The following is a 17,279-nucleotide window of genomic DNA, read 5'->3' on the forward strand; positions in this document are numbered from 1 at the left end:
TCAGGTGTAAATCAAAAAAAGCCTACAATCTACGTATCATATTTCTACATGAATTATTAAGCTATTTCTGGCATGATTTTATAACTACACACAATTATATGAACTCTCACTATCTTAACAGTTATACTAATTGTAAATATAGAATACATAATACTAATATATTGAATGTCCAAACCTAAATCAATTAGAGTATGCCTGTCGATTGATCTAGTACAAGATGAAATAGCAAGTATTTAACTTAAAAAGGCAGCAGATCATACCTCCATTCTCCAATTTTTCTGCCTCTTCCTCTAATCCAGCTTCCCTTAACTTCTTAACCTTCCGTGCTCGAAGTTTAGACAGCCTTGCATCTAGAGCTGCCTTCCTTTTTTCTTTTAACTGTTCACGTTTAGTTCTCTGGTCGAGTGTCTTAACAGCAAAGAAAAACATGAATTAATCTTCCTTTGTTATTATAATCAACTACTTATTTTCCTTCACTAAACAACTAAAAGCAATCCTCATCAAGTACCATGTTTCAACAGGGAAAAAGCAGCCCAATATTTTTGAGACAGCTGCAGGCATCACCTTGTATACAACTTACACAACAAATCAAATACAGTGACCACTGAAATTAGGATGCCCTTATACATCAGCTTGCTCTTTAAACTCATACCTGCTCTCTTAGCATATCCAGTGTTGCCCGTTGTTTATTCCTAAGTTCTTTGTCACGAGAAAAGGCAAAGTAACCAACACCAAGCTGTCTGGCCTCTGAAAAGAAGAAGAAAACAAATCAATAAATGTAAGTTATGCTCAGTTTATAATTGGCAGTAAGTACGAGCACCATGCATGCTGCTTTCAGGAACTGAATTACTCCCAACAAGATACACTGCATTAGTTTTAGATGGCTAACATAGGCTTGGTTTAGATGATACACAAAGTGAAGTTTCCTGAAGGAGAAAACAGGAGGATGTAATTAAATTTGAAAAATACAAGTTGAGGAAAAATAAATCTAGATTCATGTACTGGTAATTTGAGTGGTTATTACTTGTGTGGCTTAACACATACCTGAAGTTTGCCATAAAGGCACAAAAAGTAACTTTCCCTTCTTCTAAAACCAAGCTCCTTGGTGATACAAAGGTAAGTGACATAAAGTATGGAAGTATACCGTTTTCTCGAATGTCCTCATAATGTATGGGTCCCATCGGTTTTCTGAGGGCTTCTTCTTCTTCTTTTTCCCACTGCTGCCTCTGAAGTTCTCTTTTCATGTCTTCAGATAACAGAGTACTCCCATCAAGGCCTTGTCTAATTGAAGAAAAAAAAAAAAAAACCCCACAAAAAGAAAACAAAGTCAAAGTTAGGGGTTACAGAGCAGAACCTTAACCAGTTTTACAGTATCACACAGTAAAAGTACAATTGCGTCTGATCCACTGTTGCAGTTTTTACAAAACAAAGATCACTGTAGGCACCATTTAGTGATGCAGCATTGATGACTGGTACATGGTGAAGACAGAAATACAAAATGACCTCTGAAACAAGGTACTAGTAGAACTATTAAAAGACTTAACAAAATCATATCCTTTCTTACAGGCTTTGTGAAATTATTATCAAATCACAGAACAGGAGATGAAATAATCAGTTTTATTGGCATCTGTTGGGATGCTAGCAACCACATGTAGAAACATTTCAGATTTAACATAAGAAAATGAAAGGTATTTGAAATAACAAAAAGCTACCCATTAATTGAACCTAGAAGTCCATGCCACATATTAATACCCAACATGGGAAATATTTTTGTTTTCCCAAGAGAAGCAGCAGGATCTTTTTCTTTTATTGTTTAGCTGAAGCCAGTTTTGCTGACTGACTGTTGTCCATTGTCAGTGCAGAGATTGCAATTTCAAAGCACTCATATTCTCCACCTTATGTTTAAAATATAGAGAAGACACTAACGAGTTGTTACTGTGAAAGAATTTGCACTTCAGCAACAGTAAAGGCTCAGTTGAGGTGCCTTTACATTATTTTCTGAAGACAATTCTCAGTGCTGCCATAATAATTTTAACAGAAGAGCAAAACCAAACAAATAGAGATCTAACAAATTCACTTTGAATGCCATGACGAATTTGGAATTGCTAAAAGACCTAATCAGTTTTCAGGTTAAACAGACTCAGGAGTCAATTTTCTAGCATTTTCTGGAAGGTGTAATAAAATACAATTTCCGTACAAGGGCCACAGTTTTAAAAGGTGCATCAAATATCTGAGAGATTGCTAAGTCAATTTATTAGAACTTTTCTCTGCAAGCTATGTTCCATAAGTGAGGTTTTAAATTTGGTCAGCATTTACATCAAAGAGCGTGCCTCGGTAGTTTATTAAAAATTCCATTTGGCTTTTGTTTGATATCCATGGCTTCCGTTCTGTTGCAATTTAAAACCAATACACCAGCTACATATTTCAAATGGTGAATTGCCAGAGTGAAATAAATTGGAAGCCTTGGAATACTATATGAATTTATAATAGGAAGTTTTGGTAAAATCAGTCACGAACAATTGCTCTGTAGCTACTCTGTCTATTTTTTAAGACACAATGTAGTAACCAGCAGAAGGTGATGTAAAGTACATCTAGGGAAAGCAGTAGCATCAACAATTCTGGATTGAGGATGGGATCACAAAGAATAGCGTCTCTTCCTTCTTGTTAAAAAAAAATATGTTAAATACTGCAAGAAACATGCAATTCCATTAGAGAAACCACACCTTTTCCCTTGAAGTTCCTGATCCATTTTCAGTAGACTTGGCAAATCCTTCTTCATACAGCGTCTAGATCGGCCCAAGAAATCAACATAGTCAACCCTGTAATGAAAGCAAAGGAAATTTGATATAGAACTATGTGCAGATTTAGAGAACTCTTAACCAGAAGACAGAAGCAGTGACACTTTCCAAAGAGTGTTCATCACCTCTCAGGCTCTCCGTGCATGACAGTTTCTTCTTTCAATTAACAGACTCACAGGTTAAGAGGATACATTCTGAACAGGGCATATGACAGTTTTATCACAGACATTTACTCAATCGCACTTTGAGCTGGCTGTTTGCCTTGACAGTAAGATGGTGTTAAAAAAATGTTCAAAAGTTACAATGTCATGTAGTTTTCACACCAAAATAGAATTGAGCCTAGTACTTGCTTCCCATGGTGAAAATGATGTGGCATCGACTTCTTGTGGATATGAAATTGCTACAATACATTTCAATTATCAGTCTAAAGCTTATTTAGAATAGGTTGATAGTGTTCATTTGACTGGCATAACAAAGGCTGACTAAAATGCAAGCAAAATGTTCCTTTGAAGCACATTTGTGCTTCTTATTCAACTCTTTATAGTACTGAACACTTAATTTACAGTTGTCAAAAAAGCTGTTAAGAGCTATGCTTATGGTCCTGCAATGCTAGAAAGTTCTTTAGCATCAAGCTGCCTCAATTATCCCATTCTAAATAATTAATATTATATCTGGAAAAGTACGACTGGCAATCTAGTTCCCAAACCCCAAACTTTTAAAGATCTGTGGTTTTAGTAAGTTAAGTTCTTTCACATAATTTCTAAGGATATCTAAAGCTTAGTATATACTCAGTGCCCTTTTTATTTTAATGTAACATCAGTAGAAAAAAAAAAAAAAAAAAAAGTCTGCATTCCCGATAGTAAAGCTGTAGCCAGATATAACCAAAGACCGCTGCAGATTAATTAGCATTAATTATGCTAGCATCCAAATACCCTCATTAGGATACAGCCTCACTGAGATGGACAATATATTAAAAATAATACATGTAATTGATGCGAAATGTAGGCAATGGTACAAAGCACCATGTGAACAGTAAAATATATCAGTTTAAATTTCTGACACTTTACGGTGACAAGAGCACAAAGCAGTTCGAGCCCATCGCTCACTGACAGTTTCATCCCGAATTGCAGTAAGATATGGGCAATGGGTATATCTGCCTTTCCAGCCTAGCAGTCTCTGGTACTCTGCAGGATTCATCCTCCTGACTTTTCTGAAGCACTACATTGCAAATCTTATCTCGGCCTAATAAACTGGAGAACGGGGGTGCTGTTCTGTATCAGTTATTGTTCTTTTAAACTGATTACCAGAAATAAAATCTCTGTTCCATAAGCATTTTACACAAATGGGCAAGGAAAACGTGTAGTCAAACTGGTTTCATAGTTATTCCTAATGTCTTGGATAAAAAAAAAAAAAATAGTGGTTACTTGGCAAGTCACAGAAAATTGTCACAGACTACTTGCTGTGCTGCAGTTAAACAGTGGAAGAAATGCTGGAAAATCGTGTTCTTTTTCCAATCAGAGTTTCTCTCCTTTAAGGGGAGGTCATACAACAAAAATGACTGCTCATTTTGCAGGTCACACGCAATTAGAGAAGGTAAGGTGAATACAATAAATGCTAAAGTACAAATCAAGAAACCAAAGCATAAAAATGTATCAATACTGCGATCAGAACTCCCATAAACTATGCAAGAAAATAAGAAAGGATATTATGATGTCTCACTTATAGTACATTTCCCCAATTGGTATTTCTCAAAATCCTGGATGTAGATTCTATTACAGTGTTACCTCCATGGAAAGGAAAGTAACAAAGACATGAAATGAAAGAACATTACCATCTCTTCTCCAGGTGTAGTATTAACCAGAAAAAAAAAAGGTGCCGCTCTACATACTTTGGAGAATAAAATTATTTTCTCCTGTAGTTGTCAAGAAACAGTCAGGACAGGTTAGCCCAATCAGTAGTACCAACCATTCTTCATCTGGGTCCTCGGGCGGTGGTATTTCCATTTCAGGTTGAGTTTCCTCATCATCTGTCTCTTTTTCTAACGTCTTTCTAGCAGCTTCGCTCTGATACAGTTCCTGTACTTCGTGTTGTTTGTCTATGATCTTCTGAGTGAAATCCACTAGGTACAAATCCTCAGTTTCTTCATCTAAGGCAGAAAATCAATTCTTAGAGAGCAACCATGAAAAGAACAGAACTGAGCACAAAATCAACACAAAATAGCCACAATCAGCTTTTCAGCTGCTAGCAATGCCCTTGACCAGACTATTGGGGAATACTTAAATCTCATTCAGTGCCAAACAAACTTGGAGCTATAAATCGGCTCCACAGCAATAACCTGTTTCTGAATATAAGTTTTAGCGGTTTTTTAAGCAATTAATTGTTTGTGTACAATACAGAAAAGGTTGCAGTCTTTGGATTAAAATATTCTCTGCTCATTAACTATTTCAGAAGTACAGGGTTTGTTATGTAATGGTTCAAATACTTATTTGATGCTTAACATTCGGTGTGTTGGCAGTAGTTAAGCAGCACTAGAGCACTTCTTAGAAAAGTAGAGAAAAGTGGTAGGTTCATACATGGCAAAGGTGGACACTAGTAAAGAAAACATTAGAGATTAATTGCAAGGAGATTTGGATTCTATTTTAATAATTATGTCTTGCAAGGGACTGAATGAGTGAGAGAAAAAAAGGGTCGGATTAGAATTCTCTAACCCAATTAGTTGCGTGACTGGCATTCACTTACAGACCAGCCAGACTCCCCTCCTGCTCTTCTTCTCTTCATAAAGGTCCAAGAATTAGAACACAGGACAGAAAATCAGCAATATAATTCAAAGACTGCATAATGGAGGAGAAATTAATTTTGTTTTCTAAGATTGAGTACTGAAAAACCAGAATATATTCCACCTACTTCATGAATGAGTGAAACAGCGCATAGTGCTTTACTAGGACAGGCTGTCCTTCAAAAAGTAATTTTATTTTCTCTAGTACCTATATCTTTTTCTCCCTTTCAAGGCAGAATAACCCATGCCAATCACTTTGTATAATAACTCCAGAAAATTTCCCATGTAGTAAGACAAGCAGTGAATTCACAGTGTAGCTGCTGTATATCGCCAGATAGTCAGAAATGCCAACTCTTAGGGTGAACTTTCAAAACAAATTTTTATATATAAATATTAAAAAATATTCATTTTAGATGAGTTTTGTTTACCTGGGAAGTCACCTTTTGTCATTTTCTCATACAGCTTTGCTTTCTCTTCTAGTTTCTTCCTGAAAAAAAAAAATTAACATGCAAAATGACCAATTTAGCTTTAAATAAATGGAACGGGAAAGTACCAGGAGTGCTTGAAATATTTACTTAGAGGCTGTCTTATGCCTGTTTTTTTGTTTTGAATCTTAACTGACTTTTCTGAAGATATATAGATATCCAGCTCCAGAGTTTATGCTGAAAGCAATTTTAGTGAAATTACAGAATTAATCTTAAGTGTAATTTGTCAAGTAGGCAGGAACGCAATGTAACAAGTATTCCACCTCTATGTAACTACTATGGTCTGTTAGATAAATACTGAAAGCTAGACCATTATTTGCAGGTATGAGATACCGAAATACCGTTTTACAGGGAAGAAAAAAAGCAAGATATAACATGGAGTTACACTTACTCTTAGACACTGAAGAGAAAACCTGATTTCTGGAATGGTAGAAAACAATTTTGAAGAGCTAGGAACTGCTTACAGAAAACCAGCAAATGGCTTATAAATTGCCTTTTCAACATATATCTTATTGTACAACTAAGCCATTTAGAAAATGAGTCAAATCTTGCAAAAAACTAAGCCCTTTTCTGTCAAGTCCAAGAAACAATTTGCTACAGAATTCTGATGTAGCACTGCCCTGGCTTTTAAGATGACTTTCAAAAATTACTAACCTGACATAATTAAGACAGCTACAATAATGTGAGGGCAGCTTATCCTTACAGCATGAGACTGCTGAGCTGCAGTTTGTACATTACTGGTTAAAGAGCATGGAACTGATGCTGGTCTTACTGGTTCGTCTGATGAGAACTGCTGGTCCAAAACATGCATAACTTGCTTTATGTGCTTTTCTAAACACCGATAAATATGTTCTACAAATCATTCCTTTCTTACAGAGCCGAAGAGTTACCTTGATTTATCTAATATATGTTCCTCTTCCGCCTTCTGCTCAACATCTTTCTCTGCTCGATTTGCAACTCCTGTGTTTTGTTTGTTCCAGATGCTTGGTTTCTGTAGAGTACAATTTTATAACAACAAATAAAGAAATAAAAATATTGAAATACAATGATTAAAAAGTATTTCAACTCCGTAACGCAAACTTTGGAAATCAATTGTGAAAGACTTTGTAAATAACACTTTAAATGTGTTTGACTTGAGACTATACCTACTGTGCTGTGGGATGCTGCAGGTATGTCCTAAAATGACACAGACTGCAGTACGATATAATAGTTAGGCTGAGAAGCCTATTCTGGCAAAGATGTTAAGGTTAAAAAAAATTAAGAACAGTCCTGCTGATTACTAAAGTAATAAGAAAACTATGAATTGTTTCTATTCTCTATTACTTTCATTTTAGATATAAAATACAACCAGTTTGCCTGTTTACAGCATAACACTGTAAATGCTGTGTTCTTCAGACATGGCAGCAATACTATATTCTACTACTAGAAAGCTACAGAATGAATAAAACCCAATGTGAAGTAAAGACTAAAACATGAGAGGTAATTGTGTATTCATCGTTATACACCGCGATATAGAGGAACAAATAGCAGAACATTTATCAAGAAAGTTCAGTGATTCTGGAAGATTCTCTCATTCTCCATCCTTTGGGGAACCAAACAAAATCCCGGAGAAAAAAAGAAACATCTTTGCCTATATATACAAAAGTTATGGCTCCCTGGGAAATGAAAATTAAGAGATGATTCAGATGGGCATAAGCATGAGATAAGTTTTCTGCTATGCACAAGAATCCCACCGGGAAAAGAGTTGTTAGAAATTTAAGAAACATCCTCATCGTGTAGATTTTACATTTGAATAGCAACACAGCTCTGAGTATTTATTTATTTAGATTTGAATATGAACTTCCTTAGTTTAAGGAGAAAGAATGACAAAAACAATGGAAAAATATTTCTACCTTATTAGAAGTTTTGGGCTTTGCAAAGATGCCAGCATCTTTCAATAGCTTTTCTTTCTTGAATTCTTCTTGCTTTCGGAAGAGTTCTGCTTTGAGATCTACCAACTACATTAACAGCAAAATAAACAAATAAATAACCCAGACATATCACAGGCATATACCTCAGTCCCTGTAACACAGCAGTAACCGTACTTCTAGTAAAACAATCTGGCATTACAGTTAGATGTGCATTTGATTGCATTTTTATGTAGAACTTTGAAGCACTGATCCGACCACAAAGATCACTCTTAAGTTTAGAGCAAACAATATATAAAAAAACCATGGAACGTAAATTATGATAAGAGATTTAAAAAAACCCCCAAAGATATCTTTGATCCTTTGATCCATAATGGCAGTAAGAGAGACACAATTCTGTACAGATTTTACCAGCCTCAGTCTCCCGACGGCAAACAAATAGAGAAGGACTAATGAAATAACACTACTGAATTTGAAAAGGAAACTTCTAACCATCGGATAATGAATAAAATCCTGTCTCGGAAAAGAATTGATAAAAGTTTGCTTGCATAAAATATACTTTCCCACTCTTTTGTATACTGTTTATATATTTTTAATTTTCTTTCTTGTTTTTGTTTTTTTTTAATAAATATGTAAGTAGCATTGCCATCTGTGACCAACGCCCACCTCATCTTTCATTAGGAAATGTCACCAGCAGGGGTATTATCATGAAATTACACTAAAAAAAACTAGTCTGGAAGAGGATATTGTGCCACTTTCCCTGCAAAAAAACAAGACAAATTTCACAGATGCACATTAAATCAGAGAAGTGCAAGACTTTGGTATTAGGATTTGTCCCAACCACTAAAACATTTGCTTTTCAGGTCCCTGTAACAATGACACATAGTGTTGTAAATTAACCCTTCTTCTTCCCCCCTTGAACGCTTAGAAGTGATCACGCAAAAATGCAGCGTTAAATGTTTCATACACAACAACCCAGAGGTTACGTTAACTGTTTATTTGGGAAAATGAAGCATTTGGTAGCAACCTCCTGTTACAGACAACCGGAGGGCAGAGAGGAACAGCACTGCCACCCCTACGGGCCGAGGTTAACTCGCCGCGTCAGGGACCTCCGGCCGCTTCGGAAAAAAAAAAAAATCAGGAAATAAACTCACATTTCCCTCTCGGGCCCTAATTTTATCATTAGATCGTGAACGGGGGCAAACTGAGCCCTGCGCACTCAGATGAAGAGCGCAGTGCGTACGCTCGGTCAGGAGGGCGAAGGGGCTGAACCCCCACACCTCGCAAACCCGAGACGTGACGTCAGCGTTACAACATACCCCTTTAAACCAGTATTTGCTTTTACAAGCGTGCACTTCAGCGGGTTGGGGTTAAGGCGAGGGGGCAGAAAACACAGCCCCGGTGCACCGTTTTCCCTGGAAGCGGCTCGCACCAGCGCGCCCCCAGGCCCGGGCCGCACGGCCTGCGCCAGCCGGGCCCGCCCGCGAAGCCCCACAGCTCCGAGTAATGGGGCACCCTTAAAGGCCGGGCGACAGACCCTCCCGGACGGGGTTTCTTTTGTTTCTTCCCCGCCAGGTTCGCCCACTCACCGAAGAGGCGGCCACGTCCAGCGGCTTCTTCCTCCGGTCCATGGCGGGCCCCCCCCCCCCCCGCCATGTTGGGGAGGTCAGGGGAGGGGAGTGAGGGGAGGGCGGGGGCTTCGGGAGCCCCGGTGCCTGGCCCCGCCGGCGCTATTGCCCCCGTTGTCCCGGCCTCGCTCAGCCTGGAGCTGGTTGCATGGTGCAATGGGAGACCCTTCCCGCCTCAGGGCCCCTCGGTGTGAGCTCAGGGCAGCCTGCGAGCAAGCCTTGCCCAGCCTGGGGTGGCTCGGTGGTGGCTGCTGCCCTCCCTGCCTGCGGCTTCCCTGGCTGTGCTCGAGTTCTGCGTGAAAATGAGGGCTCCGGGGCCACTGCAGCCAGAAATTAAATAGGGTTTGGCAGGATTGCAGGCCAGCCCAGAGCTGGGTTTGGGGCTAAATGAAGAAGTACATGGTTAAAATTTGATATCAACAGCAAAAAAAAAAAAAAATATTTTCTCTTTCCTGCCTTAGTTGATAGGCGAGTGCTACGGAGACGAGACCTGAAATGCTCTCTCGAGCTAGAGACAGCCACGTTCTTCAACACTAGGCTGGGTTTAGCCCTGTGACCATTGCCCTCTGGGCTGCCTTGTTTAAGCCACATGCCTGGGATGAAGTGCTGTGAGTGTCCTGCTGCCCCTGGCCCTCTGCCTGCACGGATCCCTGCTGAAGGAGGTGGGAGCTGATGAGCCACAGCTTTGCAGAGCTGGCAAATGTGGTCCATAATAGCCAAATGCAAACCCACCTGTATGTGCTGGAGCCAGCTCTGTAACCTCAGAGACGAGCACAGGTGGCTCCTGGGGAGAGAGGTGCAGTGTTCTACTTACACTGGGTAGCTCATTGCTTCTTTTATCACCCCCATGAAGAAAAAGAACTGTCTGATAGGTTTTAATTCAAAGTGTTTCTGAAGATCATAATTATCTGGAGTTGCAAGAGGAAGCTGCCTTTCACTTGTCTTTATGAAAGTGGAAAAATATAAGGTGCTCCGATGTTGTTGCTTGGCAATGTGACAGCTGATAGAAGCGTCAGAGACGGTTCTTTTGATTTTTGAAATGTATTGCTTTTGTGTCTGGGAAGCTGGGTCAGGCCCATATTTAAATAGTGTGTGGACACGGAATTGCAAAGCTGACAGAGATACTCGGTTGCTAAGTAAGCTACACCTGTATTCCAGGGAGCGTGAGGTGTGCGATTCAGAAAGAGCAATTTCTGGCCCTAGTGAAGCTGTCTTGCTTTTGGCTCTTTCAAAGGAGAAGGAGAAATGGTGGGAGACAACAGATGCAGAAAAGTGCAGGTCATATTAAAGGCATAAGGTTTACTATTTTAATCTGCCATGGAAGAAGAGAAATGAGCATTACTGAAAAATAGGACAAAGCAATGAAAACATCTGTGCTGTTCTAATTAAGTCTCACTTCAACAAATCATGCATAGTTGCCTGTTCAAACCTCACCTAGCGACAACACTGAGAAGAGAAACCAGCCCAAACCCAACCCAGGGTTGGTTCTGACTAATTCCCACCTTTTGTTTGGAGGCAGTGTCTGTGTGAGGGCACGCTCCCCCTGAAGTGCATTAATTCTTCCCCACATTGCTCACATTCTGCACCACAGTGACTCACCTGTCAGGGTTTCCAGCCCTGTAGGTGTTGAGCACTTCCAGGAGCTCAGGAGTATTTTTATCTTGAGATTCTCATAACGTGAAGTGTTCCTGAAGAGCTGATAGTCAGATTTGGTCCTGCATATCTCCTTGTAACTGCAGGTGCAAAAACACTTCAGGAAATCTTGGTCTTTTGAAAACTTGGCCTGTAAAATGTAACAGCCACTGGCTAAGCTGAATGTCTGAGGCTCTGCGACAGGAACCCTATGTGACCGGGTTTAGAAACATAACACTAGGTAGCTATAGAAGTACTTCAATGCTTCTTTATATATTCTGACTGAAATGTAAAATGATACAAATGCTGAGTCTGTTCAGGCTACTACTCTGGAAGACTTTTTCACCTCTCTGTCACCTCTCCCCTTCAGATGCCTAAAACCAGACCTCTGCTTGCAGGATTCCTTATTCCTTGGCACTGCCTAAGCCCTTGCAAGGCTGCTTGCACCTCCTTACTGCATCCTGTCCTTCCTGCTGCATTTTTCCCATATGACCTGCTCATATCTCTTAGCAAACTGCTTGTCAAACCATCCTGATTTCAATTCCTGGCAGCACTTTTCTTCTTTACAAGCGAACTGACCCTCTCTTTTAATGTCGAAGCTTGTTCCCCTTTTCCACATTTACAAGCCCGTTTCTTTGATTTGCTTTCATTTTCCTGCACTCCCTGGTCTTGTGTTTACCTGTCCAAACCACGCTGGAGCAGCACTCTTTCGGTTTTGGGTATTGCATAAAATGGCTCAGTATCATCTCAGCAGCCCTCTATGTACTGGGTGTTACTTGGATAGTCTTAGGGGATATGTGAAGATGGAACGAGGCCCTGGAGGTGTCAGCACCTCTCTTAAAATGTTCCTTTCTGGTTGAGGGTGAGATGCATGACCAGGGCAGTAAGGAAAAGCTGTGCTACTGAGTGGTTACATGACAGGATGCGGAAAAAGGAATTCATCTTAGAAGTTGCAAGCTAGCTCATGTTGTTGCTGTGAGCAAGGATCACAGAGCTGGCACTTCTGCGCTTGCAAGAAGCAGTAGATTATTTTGTGGGTAGTGAAGGTCTGGCTAGACATGCCTGAATTGGGAATGAGTCAATCAGCGTCACTGATGCTGTACATAACTGATGGACTCGTGCTATGAGACAACCTTTAGCTCCCGTTATTTCTCGGTTAACATCAGTGGGACCAGCAGGCAGTGGTAGAAGCAGACCAGGACAGAGGGGAACACCACACTGGCTGGGGCCGCGGGGCCGCTCTGCGTGCTGCTGTGCTCCTTAGGTGTGCGACTCGGCACTCGAGCGTGCATCCAGACAGATGGCTTTCGGAGCACTTTGTAAACATCGGTTCAGGAGTCTTGCATTTACTTACAGTCTAAGAACTGACAAGCTTTCACACACATGTTCCCTCAAAAAGGCTCAATGCCAACTCTAACCTGTGGAAGGCTGTTCTGGGCATTTTTTTTTTTAATCCAGTCCACAGGCATTCATAAACTGGCAATAAGGGAGGGGGAGCTGGAATAAGAAGCTTTCCAGGTTGTGAAGCAAAATCAGCTTAACTTAAAGAAATGAGATGAGGAAAGGGAGGAATCTGCCTTTGTGTGTATAGTACAGACACAGCATGGCTGTACTGTGCTTATTTCTTATCAGGAATCTGTGAAAGCTGTATAAACTACCATGTCTGATCTCAGATTGCTGATAGCCCTGAATTCCTGGGGAATAATTGATTCAGTACTTCTCATTAGTATGCTGCTCATTTTAGCATGAGGCCTAATTGTGTTTACTTCCACAAAGCTGCATTGACACAAAAAGCTTGTTTATTATTTTTGAGGAAGATGGGGGATCACGGTGGATTGTTCTAAGTGGAAATGGTGGCATTTCAGCATCTTGTAAGATCGGTGAGAGATGCTGAACAAACTTGAAATTAATCAGTTGCAAAGCTTCAGTGTGGACTTCTCCTACAGCCCCCCTGCCAAAACTAGACTTAGAAGAGTCCAAAACCAAATTATATTGATGTTTGGGGGATTTGCTGTTCTGAGACTGATTCTCTTATCACAGCCACTAAGGTTTCATCCTACCCTTAGGCTTTGATGTTCTTACTTTCTACATCTTGGTTTTAAGACGAAATAAAACTGTGGGCAAGTAACAGCTGGACATTTTGTGAGATAAGCCTTGGTGCAGGGCACTGTGTCTTCACACACTTTCATAGACACTTGACATAAAGCAACTCATCCATGTTTCTCTGAGGGATGGAGAAATTCCTTCTGGTTTTCTTTTTTCAGGCTCTTCATCTCGGAAGTTATCATGTGAAAGAATCTATGCTATGTCAACAAGTATCTTGTTTAAAACAGAGAAAGAATTTTTTTGCTTTCCCTGGTTTGCATATTCTTGGTTGGCTAGAATATGAGTTTGTTGAATTTGTGTGACTTAGTGTGTGTGAGGCCACAAACGACTGTGGCACAGGCCACAGTTTGTAAAGTACTTCTTGTAGCATGAGAGATCCGGAAGTGTTTCCTTCCTTCATAGCAAAGATTACATCTCTTCCCAAGATTAAGTCCCAGCACATCTCTTTTTTTTTTTTTTTTTTACTTCTGTGTATTTTCCTTAAGGCACCTGAAGTGTACCTTAGGTTTTTCTATTTTAGCATTGCATATGCAGAAATGTTGAATTGCTGCAACAAAACAAAAAAACCCAAAACCCATTTGGTAAAAGGTCTAGTTGGACACTATGGGTCATTTTTTTTCAGGAAGACTAAAAGTTAAAATCATTTGCGTATGGAATTAGCAGGTGTGCAATGTAGGAGAAAATGGTAATTCTTTGATAAATGCTTCATATTTTTTTGCATGATCCTAGGCAGAAAGTCAAACCCAGAAGTGATGCATAAGAACAGTGTTTGTAACTTCTTCCTGGCACACATGCGGTCTCCTTTTTTTGCCTCTTGGGTCACAAGCTGCAGTGCCAGACTGCTTTTGTGGTAGCTTATTTTTGCTTGCAAACTACAAAATGGGCACAGAAGACAAATCTGATGGTGATTTAATGCTAAATTGAAATGTGATCTAAAGTAGCCTTGTCCTTTCCTAGGGGAACCTGTATTTTACGTACAGCTTTATAATGCACTTGAAATCATGTCTTGTGTCAACAATATTGTCCTCTCTTCTCTCTTTGCATGTGTTACGAGAGAGGAAGTGTTATTATGTGCTACTTGTGTAAAAATTGTAATTACTCTCAAAAAAGCTGGAAAGTAGGGATTCCCTAAGAACATCCAACAACTTAGATCAGAAATAGGTGTAATGCCGTCAGTACAGTAGAATCTGTAGGAGGGACATATTAGTTGCAACTGGAATTAGCTTAGAAAACTGTTACCGATAGCCATGATTTTCTTAGTAAGCCTTGATGAAAATGGGCATAATGACCCTTCCTCCTTTGGGGAGCATGTGAGCATGTTCTAAAGTCTGACAAGCATAAGAAAAAATTGAGTAAAAGTTCAAAAGACGAACAGGTTTCTCACTATTTTCCTATACTAAGGGATATGAATACATATATTTTCTAAACTGGAGATGTAAGAAGCAAGCAAGTTCCAAAGAAAACTGATTTATCAATTACATTGGGTGGTGGCTGTGGATGTTTTCATCCTCTGAACAGGAACCCTAAACTATTGGACTATATTGTGTTGTGAATGTATTGTTGTCAGTGGCTTCTGTGTGGCTGGCATAAAAGACTAACGTGCCCTTTAAGAAATTGCTCAGCTCCTTGAGATTTTCCCATTCATCTGTCCGCCCTTCTCTCACCATCTGTTTCTTTTGCTGTGGACATGTGAAGTTGCTCCATCCCTGCAGCAAAATGCAGCCTGGATGGTTCACAATCAGGCTTTTGCATGAAGCAGAGTTTTCCCATCTTTGCAAGCACGGATGTACTTGCCTTTCTGTCAAGGTGTAGCCCTGTAAAGAAGCTGGGGTTTCTATTCCAGCTGCACATCTGCAAGCTCCTTCAAGACGCTGTAGACTTGTATTTCTTTGTCTCTAGGTCTGGGATGCCAGGCTGGAGGAAGAGCCTTGTTTTTTGTCTGCAGAGAATGCAGGACAGAGGTAAGGCAAGAAGGGAATACCACAGCAAAGGGGGAAACTATAATCTAGGGGATGCTCATGAGAAGGTGTTGTGTTCAATGCTCCTTTTTCTACTCACTGATAATGCTGAAGCTGCAGGATCTATCCCAAAACTTGTGACTTTTTATTTAAAAAGACAAATCCACAGTGTAGCTTTCCCACTAGAAAGCATACTTTTAACTTTAAATCTGTTCCTCTTCCAGAGTCCTGGTCCAGATCTCCATGAGGACGTTGTTAGTGAACGCATGCCTGCTTTGCTTACAGCTCTGTCTTTAATTTAAACCTGGCCTAGCAGATACAGCTTTTACAGTGGTAGAGTTGTATCTATTAAAAGGCATGTATCTACCAGAGGATAACAGTTGGGAACTTTAAAGCTCACATACCTACTTCATGCTCTGCTTTTCTTCTTTTAAAGAAAACACTGGGCTATTGATTATGTCAGGTAGATAGACACATGCTCATTGTAGCTGTAACTTTCCAAGGAGGCTACTTTCTAGCTTTGAGTCTAAACCCTGTTATTTATGTTCATTTAGTGTCAGGGTGATGATGTGAGCTGTATTTATATCGCCTTCGCCGCTTGTGAAATGCTTCTGTTTATATCCTGCTGTTTGAGCTGAATTATTTTAAACGAGCAGGCTCATGGCAGCAAATTCAGGTTTTCTGACGTGGTGGCAGGAATCTGGGTCCTGTAGCACATTGCTAGACTGCTTTGGAGGAGGGGGGGTAATTTATATTTACTAGTCCTAGCACAATATCGTTGAATTGCTGTTGGTGCTTTTTAAACATGTATTGAATGGTGTCATTAAAGCGTGAACTGAGTGGGATTTCAATTCAGTACAAAGCAGCATGTTTTTTTCCTTAGAACCACACAAAACTAGCCTGAGGTTTCTCATTTGTCTTCTCAGGCTAGAAATGCCAAAGCGTGCGTTTGTTTTAAGAATAAGTACATATATAAAAAAATCTTTGTTCTGTTGGCTATCAATGATCCTTGAATTGCACTTTGAGACACAGACATGAAGACATCCCTTCTGCACGCTTTCTGTTTATGGAGTGTCTAGTTCTTGACACTGAGCAGAAGATAGGCTGGCATAATTGAGCAAATTATGGCTCCATGTGTGATTTCTCGATGCATTGGAATGATTAAATCTGCATAATTGGGCAGGACATATCTCTGGCATATGATCATTTTTACCTTGATGCACTGGAGAGATTTAAATCAGCATAATTGGGTATGGAGTTTCTCCACCATATGGGCATTGGTTACCTAGCCTGTGTAGATGGCTAAGTGGCAGCTATGATTAATTTATTAAGAGAACAAAACTGTCCTGTGTATATATATTCCTTCTCTGACATTCTGGTAGTGAAAAGCTGCTGTTAGATGTTTTAGAACCAAGGGACTTTTTTCCCGCACTGTAGCTCAAAGCCTTGGTCCATTCTAGTTTGGATTCCTCTTTATTTTCAATAGTTAGATTTCTCTGTGATGGTGTCCTTTTACTATCCATCATTGCATCAACTGCTCCCAAAATATGAAGCGAGGGAGGTAAGTTGTCTTTCTGGAGAAAGTAGTTGAGCACTGTGCATGTTTGAGGAGATGCTCAAAAGGCTGTAGAGCAAAATGTTCCCCAGGAAAAGGACAGCAGCATCTGAGGAAGAAAGGGCGAGCTGTTGGTGGCTCACTCCCAGTTTCCCTCTGCAGCAATGTCACGGAGGTGAATCGCTCGTGCTGGTAACGGGATCTCAACGCGGTAGATGGCAGTACGAGACTGTTATTACAGCCATGCAGTTCATATCCCAGCGGTACCGTGAGCACTTAGCAGAGGTTGCCTTCCATAAATGAATGTCTCCCCCTGCAGTTCCCTGTCTTCTCTCCAGCATTTGAGGAGTAAATTGGTTTCTTCTCCCCATTCCCCCAGTCTCGTACATGTAAAGCTAGGTGAGAAATAAGACACGTGGAGAACGCAGAACTGC

General features: G+C 40.2%; 1 protein-coding gene across 1 annotated transcript in view; it reads right to left on the minus strand.

Moving 5' to 3' along the window:
* Positions 1-9,615, minus strand: part of CCDC174 (coiled-coil domain containing 174) — a 16,369-nt gene extending 6,754 nt beyond the window's left edge. Inside the window, exons 1-9 of the mRNA XM_035903849.1 lie at positions 9,556-9,615; positions 7,952-8,056; positions 6,950-7,050; positions 6,003-6,061; positions 4,764-4,944; positions 2,724-2,819; positions 1,145-1,281; positions 653-747; positions 261-408 (exon numbers count right to left, since the gene is read on the minus strand). Coding sequence (XP_035759742.1) covers positions 261-408; positions 653-747; positions 1,145-1,281; positions 2,724-2,819; positions 4,764-4,944; positions 6,003-6,061; positions 6,950-7,050; positions 7,952-8,056; positions 9,556-9,597 — 964 coding nt within the window. The 5' untranslated portion in view covers positions 9,598-9,615. The remainder of the gene's footprint in view (positions 1-260; positions 409-652; positions 748-1,144; positions 1,282-2,723; positions 2,820-4,763; positions 4,945-6,002; positions 6,062-6,949; positions 7,051-7,951; positions 8,057-9,555) is intronic.
* Between the last annotated feature and the right edge of the window lie 7,664 nt (positions 9,616-17,279).

This window comes from Egretta garzetta, unplaced genomic scaffold (genome assembly GCF_000687185.1).
Source record: "Egretta garzetta isolate BGI_Z169 unplaced genomic scaffold, ASM68718v1 scaffold91, whole genome shotgun sequence".
Classification (NCBI taxonomy): Eukaryota; Metazoa; Chordata; class Aves; order Pelecaniformes; family Ardeidae; genus Egretta; species Egretta garzetta.